At 45.7% G+C, this 10,000-nt stretch overlaps 1 protein-coding gene across 22 annotated transcripts in view; it reads left to right on the top strand.

Moving 5' to 3' along the window:
- LOC122251209 (uncharacterized) overlaps positions 1-10,000 on the top strand; it is a 121,956-nt gene that overhangs the window by 65,932 nt on the left and 46,024 nt on the right. For 3 of the 22 annotated variants that reach the window (XM_086554475.1, XM_086554474.1, XM_086554473.1), the window contains exon 1: positions 404-581. The exons of 18 other annotated variants lie outside the window; for them this stretch is intronic. In XM_086554475.1, the coding sequence (XP_086410601.1) occupies positions 419-581 (163 nt within the window). In that variant the 5' untranslated portion in view covers positions 404-418. Of the gene's footprint in view, positions 1-403; positions 582-677; positions 1,465-10,000 lie in introns of those variants that run through there. One more of the 22 variants, XM_086554493.1, reaches the window with a different exon arrangement.

Genomic DNA, 10,000 nt, shown 5'->3' with positions numbered 1-10,000 from the left:
CTCTCTCTCTCTCTCTCTCTCTCTCTCTCTCTCTCTCTCTCTCTCTCTCTCTCTCTCTCTCTCTCCTCTCCTCTCTCTACCTCTGCTTGGTAATAGTGCAAAGTTTTAATTTCACCTTCCCGAGAAAGTTGACCGTAACTCCGCGAGCTCTGATTCTTCTTTTTTTTTCTCTCTCTCTTTTTTTTCGTTGCCATAAAAGTGGAGATGTATATGAAAAAAAAAAAAAAGAAATGAGGGAAAGAAAAGGAAAACACAGGTACGAAATTTAACAGCATCGGCATTTGCGGACTGTATATATCTGGGTGGAACGGAGCATCACATTCTCGACATTTTTCGTTGCAAAGGGTAGAGGCTGGGGGTCGGGGGAGGGAGGGGGAGGGGGGGGGGCGGGCGCACGGCTGCCTGGTGCTGCTGCTGAATGGAGAATGTGCCCCCGCGAGCCAGCGAGGCTGAAGCTGGCGTGGTGGTGGTTGTGCACGTTTTCTACGCCGCCGCCACCGCCGTCTCGGCTAGGGTCCGTCTGGCGGGGCTTGGAGGGGAGCTATGGTTGTGTGGCTGCTTGCAAGCACGACCGTCCGCAGGTAAGATCTCGGCCGCTCTTCCACTCCAGTGTGCAGGGGGTTGGGAGAGAGAGAGGGGGGGGAGGGGGGGGATCTTGCGTGGGGGAAGGGGAGGTGAGTTTGCTTGTAAGCGTCATGCGTTCGGCGGGCGAATCCGAGGCGGCGAGCGGCGTCCTGGCGAAAGAATATTAAGCAAAGTTCAGTTTATCTGGAGCCGCGTCTCGGTCGCAGTTTATTGATTCGTCATGATCTACGGTGACCTCGACACTGGGGCCGAGCGGGATGTTACAGGCACCGTCCGCGGACACTAAGCGGCCGCGGCGGGGAAGGCCCTGCGCCGGGGAGCCGTCAGGACGCCGAGACGGGAGAGCGGCGCGGACACACTCGTTCTGCACGGAATTACGTTATCAGTAGCGGGGGTTAAGCGTGGTGAGAGAGTACAGTGGTCTCCGGTGCTCCCGAGACAAGCAGGCGGCGGCGGCGGCGGCGGCGGTAGCGGCGGTAGCGGTGGTAGCGGCGGTAGCGGCCGGGACACAAGACGAACGGCCGAGGACTCCGCTACGGGCAACGCTCATCCGCTCGTTGGCTCGTTCAGTCGCTTGCTCTTTAACCTTAGCCCAGTGGAAGGGAGTGTGTGACGCGAGGAGTCCTACAAGGCCCTCTAGCCGCCGCCGTAGGACCGTCTCGAGGAAGGCCAAGCAAAAAGGAAGTCGAGCACGAGGTCCTCCTTGAGTGTCTCCCTCCGAGGTGCTGCCGGGTGGAAGGAGAGCGCCGTGATCTGCGTAAACACTGCAGTTTTGAAGAGTTCGTTAACAGTTCGGTGGTGGAAATTCGCAGGCGCTTCTGGTGTTCCGACAATTTCCATTTGTTTAAAGCACTAATGGGATTCCTTTTTTAAACACTGGTAATGATGATGGGGTTTTAAGCTTGTGCGGTTTGCGTTTTCATTTCTTCTTTCTCTCTTTCTTGCTCTCCCTCATTTTTTTTTTCTTTGCTGATTCTGTATTTTTTTGAAGTCTCCCTCATTTTTTTTCCTTTGCTGATTCTGTAATTTTTTGAAGTCTCTTTTCACTCTTCTTTTTCTTTCTTTTTTTTTCTCTCTCTCTTACTAGTGGTCTGGAAACTTGCTCTGCTGTCTTGGGGGCACCTGTCATTTATTGGCAAGAATGCTTGGGTCCCATAAATCTTCGCTTTCATTAACGCAAGTTCATTGCTATCATCATCAAGTATTTGATCTTGTTTTTCCAAGAATGGCTATTACTTGATTGATATTTCTTTTATTGGTGATGGTAATAATGGCGATCGTAGTTTTCCTTTCATTAATTTTATTCTTATTATATAATTTTTAATGGACATTGGTGTCATTATGACTATTACTATTATTAAGATTGTCACGACCGTTTATGCTATTACCTGTTATTGCTATTATATCCTACGGTTTTAATATAATAATAGTTTTTATAATCATCGCTATTAAGGGTGGTAAAACTAATAGTTATTCGTGTTGTAGTTAGTACTACTACTAATATTTTTATTATTATGGTTTTGAAAGGATTAAGTTTTTGCTTACGATTTATTTTGGTAGTAGTAATAGTAATATTTATTTGATATTTCTATTATTTTAAGTGTCATTTTTTATATTATTGCTACTGTTATTATCATTTTAATTATTATAATTAATAATTGTAATTATTATCATCCCCATCATTTTCGTATTTGTTCCTTTTTCTATAACTTTTATATTCAATAGTTACTTTCATTATCATTATTTTAATATCACGATCATGATTATTATGGCTAGTTATATTATTTTTCATTATCGTTATTGTGATAATAACCATCATTGTTATTAAACTAGGAATGTTATTGACATTATAACAATTATTACTATTACTACTAAATGCAGTGGTAGTTATCGGAATTACCTAGTGTTATAAGTATTACAAGTATTATTTCTGTTATTACAATATCATAAATCCATAGCAACGATAGTACAGCGGTATCAGATGTACAAGTGTCCATTCTGTACTCTCTGAAGAAACACACTTTCATGAACTATTTCCTTATTTGGAATTAAGACTTTAGCATTCCAATTCCGGTTCCCAGAAGCAAGCTCACTCGTTATTCCTTTTTCATCATCGTTCTTATTTCTCTTATTCATCTTCCTCCATTCATTCGTTTCTTGTTTTTTTTTTCTTTCTTTTATTTCCTTTTCTTTTTTCTTTCGTCCAATGAGGAAGTAAGTGGTCTGTATGCAAGTAACGCGCCTCGGCTGACCGTATATGCATTGAGGGTGACCCCTTCCAGACTTAACATATGGTGTTAATTTTGCTTTCTGCTTTTGCAAGAATTGGGGGTGGGAGAGGGAGGGAGTGGAGGAGGGAGGGGGGAAGGGAGGGAGAGAACTAGGAGAGGGAGAGAGGGTGAGAAGTAGGAAGGGGAGAGGGAGAGAACTAGGAGAGGGAGGGAGGGTGAGAACTAGGAGGGGGGAGGAGAGAACTAGGAGAGGCAGAGAGGGTGAGAACTAGGAGGGGGGGGGGAGGGAGAGAACTAGGAGAGGGGGAGAACTAGGAGAGGGAGAGAGGGTGAGAACTAGGAGGGGGGGGGGGGAGGGGGGGGGGGAGAGAACTAGAAGAGGGAGAGAGGGTGAGAACTAGGAGGGGTGGGGGGTGAGAGGTAAGCGGGAGGACGAGAGGGGGGAGGGGAGATGGTGGGAGTAAGAAGAGAGAGAGGTTAAGGTGGAGAGATAGGGAGAGAAGGAAGAGAATTAGAATGAGAAGGACGGAGAGAGAGAGAGAGAGAGAGAGAGAGAGAGAGAGAGAGAGAGCTTACTGATAAGGAACTTGTCTCACCTTGAAGAACTGTTACCTAAATTGCAGCCATGTCCCCATAGTTATCTTCTCGCGGAGTATTCTCTCTTCTTTTAAGAACGAAAAGAAAACTATTTTAAAGTAAGCGTCTGCAAAAGGAGCGGAAGCAGTTTGTTTTACCAGAATAAAAAAAAAGGCACAAATTATCTCTCTTCGCGGAACAGAACACTGACTTTTGAGGTTTGAAGCGAACCAGCCGCCATGTCTCAATGTATCAAACACGTCGAACAGCAATACTTACGGATACACACACACACACACACACACACACACACACACACACACACACACACACACACACACACACACACACACACACACACACACACGCACAAACAAACACACACAGACGAACACAAAGACACACCCAAACACAAAAATATAATATCCATCAATATCCTCTCATCTTCGCAGCAGGAGACTGATTAATGTAATTCGCTATTTAACTTGGGGGGAAAAATAATTAGCCCCCCCTGTCATGCAAAGAGACAATTAAGTGTTCCTCAAACGTTTTATACTGCGAGGGAAATTATAACGGCCATGGAAGTGACGGCTGTGGGGATGTGGGAGGGAGGGAGGGGGGGAAGGGGGTAGTGGGAGGGAGGGAGGAGGGGGAGGGATACCAGTACTTGTGAAATTTCCCCCCCTCCATCCCCTCCATCCCCCCCTAACAGGTCGTGGGTGGCGTCCATTTGAACGCATTCGGCAGCCAGACCTGTTTTACGAAGTCAAAATGTGTGTCTCTCTTTCTCTCTCTCTCTCTCTCTCTCTCTCTCTCTCTCTCTCTCTCTCTCTCTCTCTCTCTCTCTCTCTCTCTCTCTCTCTCTCTCTCTCTCTCTCTCTCTCTCTCTCTCTCTCTCTCTCTCTCTCTCTCTCTTGCCGGCATTCCTGAAGCTCCCATATATAAGAAGCAAAGAGCGTGTAGGAGGGGGACTTTTTTTTTTTTTTTTTTTTTTTTAAGGGCGGAGGGTGGGGGTGGAAGGAGCGGGAGGGTGGGTGGGGGGAGAAGGGGGTGGAAGGTGGAGGGATGGGGTGGAAGGTGGAGGAAGAAGGTGGAGGGTGTGGGTGGGAGGCGTAGGAGGTAGAGTGGGGGGGTTGAAGGTGTAGGGAGGGAGGGGGATGGAAGGTGGAGGGAGGAGGTGGAAGGTGGAGGGAGGGAGGGGGGTGGAAGGTGCGGGTGGGAGGCGTAGGAGGTAGAGTGGGGGGGGGGAGTTGGAGGGATGGAAGGAGTAAGGGGTAGGGGAGGGTAGAAGGAGTGGGAGGGAGAGGCGAGGAGAAGTAGAAGGACGAAGGAAGAAGGAGGGGAAGGGGCTGAGGATAGGATGGGTGGGGGGAGGGAGGGAGGTAGAACAGCAGAAGGAGTAGGAGTAGGAGAGGGAGAGAAGGAGAGAGAGAGAGAGAGAGAGAGAAGGGAGGAAGCAGAAGGGGGAGGAGGGGGGAAGGGGGAGGGGGGGTCAAGGAGTCGGGGCTGCTGCAATCCGTCGCTTGTCATGAGTGTTTCGTTTGCTTGTTTGTCTGATTGGGACTGAATGCAGTTAGGACCGAGATGGTTTCGTATCAGTAATTATAATTAGCATTGTCAGTATAATACCTTTGTCAGGCAGTGTTAGCGAAGCTGTTACACACACACAAACACACACACACACCGCTGTGTAAATACTTTTAGCTCAAATTGGACTTCATTTGAAAGAATAAGTTGCAAGTTAGTGTATTATTGACGCACATTTAACAACCTGATGGCAGGGAGCGTGTGGTCAGAATTGTTAATATGATATCTCCGTTGCGAGAAGGTTGGGAAGAGAGAGGGAAGATAGATGAGGGAGGGGGAAAGAATGAGACGAAAGAGTGAGAGAGAGAGAGAGAGAGAGAGAGAGAGAGAGAGAGAGAGAGAGAGAGAGAGAGAGAGAGAGAGAGAGAGAGAGGGAGAGAGAGAGAGAGAATTTTCCCGTGGCGAGCTGAACCCCAGCCAAATCCTTAGGGAGAGAGAGAACGGGTATTGCGAGCCCTAAACAACATGTTGCGAGGAGAGTACAGTCGCAGAGAGAGCCTTGGTCGGCGAGTGCATTGGTGTACTTGGCCACTAGCCCTGCATTCGGCCATGAGCAGCCCAAGGTTGCGTGCCCCCTATCTGGGCCCCAACACTCAAGCACTCGCGGTGTCGAATGTCGAACGCCGGAGTTTACTACGGGGGAATTTTTATGGGCGACTTTATATACGTAAAAAAATGAGAAAATACACGGCGCGTAGTTCTCTATTATCTTTTTCTATGTTTTATTATATATAGATATGTACTTTCTTTTATACGTGTGTTTCCTCTCTCTCTCTCTCTCTCTCTCTCTCTCTCTCTCTCTCTCTCTCTCTCTCTCTCTCTCTCTCTCTCTCTCTCTCTCTCTCTCTCTCTCTCCTTTTTCGCTTTTCGTTTTTTTTCCCCCGTGCGTGGCACTAGTCAGTCTTGTTGCCCCGCAGCTCCTTGCTTTAGGATCCGTGGACGAATTTGCGACAATGACTTACGCTCGTCCGTAATGAAAGTCTGACCGGGTTAGAACGGGCAAGATTCTTTAATGGCAGCTTCCGTTGCGTCTGTTGCTCTGACAGGTACTGCTTGCACGATGGCGTTGCACTCGGGTCTCCGTGAGTGCATGAGAAAGCTGGCAAGTGTCCAGTTTTATATGAAATTTCGCACACAGCGACAGCACATACACGAAGGCATATGAAAGGGAAGCCTTAGAAACGGGTTGTGTGGAGTGTAAGGCTGCCAGTGTAAGTCAAGGTAGCCAGGCAGGCAGCCAGTGCTTGCTGGGGATATGTCGCACCGCTGTGGTAGGCCTGTGGTGAGCGTGGTGGCCGCCTGTGGAAGCGCCTCTACGGCGGAGGAAAATGAGAAATTAAGAGCGAAGACGTGCAGGAAGGTATGGCAGGGCCTCCGAATCAATAGAGGGACATTTGGCATCTGCAGCAACAGCGGCCACTAGTTCCTCAGTCACATGGTAGCGTCATGTGCTTGTTGCAAGCGCCAGGGCTCGCTGCGTGTTTTTCGATATTTAATACTTTTGTCTCGAAACTGTTTGACGGAAAGGATCAATCGGCACGCAATGGGTTGGCTGTGTGTACCAAGGGGGCGCGTGTACGTGCGTGTGTGTGTGTCTGTGTGTGTGCCTGCGTGTGCTTGGAGAAGAGGCGTGGGTAGGGAGGGCACGGGCGTTCGCGATCGTCCCGACGTGTATCGGGTGTAGGACCCTGCGCCATAGTTACTCGGCAACTTTAGTGGGCCGCTAACACTTTCCTTCTTGTTCCCAGCTGCGCCCTCATTGATTTATTCCACCCTGGATGGCCAAGCCCCGACCTCCTCCTCTCTTCTCTCTCCCCAGAAATTCCCCCTTTGTTTGTTTCCCGAGACTTATTTATTGCCCCCTTTCGCGTTTCTTCTACTCTCCCCCCAACCCCCCCACACCTCCCCTCCCCCCCCCCCCTCCCCCTCCCCCTCCCCCTCCTTCTCCCGTTCGTCTGGTTTATAGTTTCTCTTTTACTATTGTAGTCGCGTCTTCCCTCGCTCGACTCCTCCTTTCCTCCTCCTCCTCCTCCTCCTGCTCCTCCTCCTCCTCCTCCTCCTCCTCTTCCCCCTCCTCCTCTTCCTCCTACTCTTCCCCCTCCTCCTCTCTCCCTTCTTCCCATCTCCTGACGAACGGACGGAGCCCCCTTCCCTCTCCTCCCTTCCCTCCACTCCCTCTCCACCCCCATCTCTCCTTCTACCCCATCTCGCCCCCCCCCCTCCCACCCCCTAACAGTCGACCTTTCATCTCCTAGAGCAGTCTTCCTTGCTCACAACTCTCCTTCTTCACTTTCGTCTTGTAACCACTCTCCTTTCTTCTTCTTCTTCTTCTTTTTCTTCGTCAAAATGTTCTTCCTTCTCTTTGCGTGTCATTATTTTGCTCTCTCTCTCTTTCTCTCATGCTCTCTCTTTCTCCCCCCCCTCTCTCTCTCTCTCTCTCTCTCTCTCTCTCTCTCTCTCTCTCTCTCTCTCTCTCTCTCTCTCTCTCTCTCTCTCTCTTTCTTTCTCTTTCTCTGTCTCTTTATCTATATACCAATCTAACTAATCACCTCTTTTTTTGCGTTTTGTCAAAAAAAAAAAAAAAAAAATCTTTTACTGGTTTGGCGGCATCATCTTTTGCGGCAACGTCTTGCTTTGATAATGTATCATACGTATATTTTGGAAGGGGGGGGAGGGGAAGGGGAGGGGGTTAAGAGGAAAAAAGAAGGAGGTTTATTACATTATTCCATCCGCTTTGAATTCTCCTTATCTGTCTCTCCTCTTTTCTTATCTGTTTTTTTTTCTCTCTCTCTCTCCTTCTCCCTTTTTTATTATCTCGTTTTTTTCTTCTCTTTCTCCCTTATTCCTATCTCGTTTTTTCTCTCTTTCTCCCTTTTTCATATCTCGTCTCTTTCTCCCATTTTCCTATCTAGTTTATTCTCTTTCCCTCTTTTTCCCATCTCGCTTTTTTTTTCTCTCTCTCTTTCCCCCTTTTTCTTATCTCGTTTTTTCTCTTTCTGCCTTTTTCCTATCTCGCTCCATTTTTCGGTTAGGTTCGACTTGTTATCTCCGCACCCTTTAGTTATCTTTATGTACTGTAATCTTCCTTTGCTGTTATCGATGCGTGTCTCAAAAAAATGGAATAGATATTTAGTGCTTCCAGCCGGCATGATTTGTCGTGTACTTTTTTTCACCTGTCATAATGCTTCCTTCTTAGATTTTCCTTCTTCTTCTTCTTCCTCCTCTTCTTCTTTTTCCTCTTCTTCTTCTTCTTCTCCTTCTTCCTCTTCTTTTTCCTCCTCTTCTTCTTCTTCTTTTTCCTCTTCTTCCTCCTCTTTCTCTTCTTCTTTTTCCTCTTCTTCCTCCTCTTCTTCTTTTTCTTCTTTTTCTAACTCCTCCTCCTCCTCCTCCTCCCTCCTCTTTTCCTCTTCCTCTTCTTCTTCTCCTCCTTCTTCACCTTCCTCTTCTCCTTTACCTTTTAATTTGTATATATTATTATTAGATATTCCTATTTGTTTATCATTTTCTGTTCTTTCCTCTTCTACACACTTTTTTAAAGGAATTTACTTCTACTATTACCTCTGCCTTCCAGATTGTATTTCTGTATCTGTGACTTTTTTTCAGTTCTTTCATTCATATATATATATTTTTCATTTATGTATAGGTCTTTTTTTTCTTTTTTTTTCTTTTTTTTGTGCCATTCTTCTTTCGTCTCTGTCGCCAGTTTTTTTTATCGCTTTTTCTTTTTCTCCTTTTATCTCTTTTATATATATATATATATATATATATATATATATATATATGTATGTATATATATATATGTATGTATATATATATATATATATATATATATATATATATATATAATATTTATATATATATATATATATATATATATATATATATATATATGTAATATATATATATATATTATAATATATATATAATTTATATATTATCCCTATATACATATACATACATACATACATATATATATATATATATATATATATATATATATATATATATATATATATGTATGTATGTATTTATATACATATGTCCCCCAATCCTTCTTTCCATTATTATACTATCTCTAATATTTTACAACTTGTCTTTCCTTCACCTGTTATCACATGTATGTTACTTATCTGCCCTCTGTCCCTCTCTTCATCCTTCCCCCTTTCTCTTCCCATTCTTTGATTTGATTTTGATATTCGCACTTCCACTCTCCGTGTCGCCTGCATATCTCTATCCCGTCTTTTATCCTCCTCCTCTTTCCCTCTCCCTTTATTCTATTTTATTCCACTCTCTTCTCCATTTGCCTCTCATCCATCTAACCCTCACTCATTCCTCTCTTACTCTTCTTTCTCTCTCTCTCTCTCTCTCTCTCTCTCTCTCTCTCTCTCTCTCTCTCTCTCTCTCTCTCTCTCTCTCTCATTCTCTCTCTCTCTCCTCTGTGTTTCCTGTCCATCTCCTTTACGCCTGGCCTTGACCCTCTTCCTCTCCCTCTTCCTTATTCCCCTTTCCAGCCTTGTCCTTGACCTAGTACCTCACCCTCGCTATTGGATCAGAGAGAGAGAGAGGGAAACAGAGAGAGAAACGGAGGAAACGAGAGGGAGAGAGAGAGAGAGAGGGACAGGGGAGATGACGCAAAGGGGAATGATTGTGTGGAGGTGCGAACTATTCGTGTGTATTTGTGTGTGTCTGTGGGAGTGGAATGAAGGAGATAGACGAAGGTAAAGATGGATTTTCATAGACGATGTAGCAGAGAGACAGAAAAGAATGAGGAAAAAAAAGAGAGAAAGAAAGAAGGACAGAAAGAGAGAAAAAAAAGAAAAGAAAAATATATTCGAAAACTAAGACCCCCTGAATAACCGAAGAATGTTAATGAAGACATAGAAAATGCAAGATGAAGAAGGGATGCTAATGAGACAGAGAGAGAGAGGGGGGGGGGGGGGCATAGCAGGGGGAAGGAGGTTTCTAAAGAGAGAAGGAAGGACCGGGACAAGAATGAAGGAAGCCCGCGTCAAGTGTAGATA

Source organism: Penaeus japonicus, unplaced genomic scaffold, assembly GCF_977035675.1.
Source record: "Penaeus japonicus unplaced genomic scaffold, GWHDUDI00000001_assembly GWHDUDI00000029, whole genome shotgun sequence".
In the NCBI taxonomy this organism is placed as follows: Eukaryota; Metazoa; Arthropoda; class Malacostraca; order Decapoda; family Penaeidae; genus Penaeus; species Penaeus japonicus.
The sequence above is the reverse complement of the archived record's forward strand: the minus strand, read 5'-3'. Positions and strand labels throughout refer to the sequence as shown.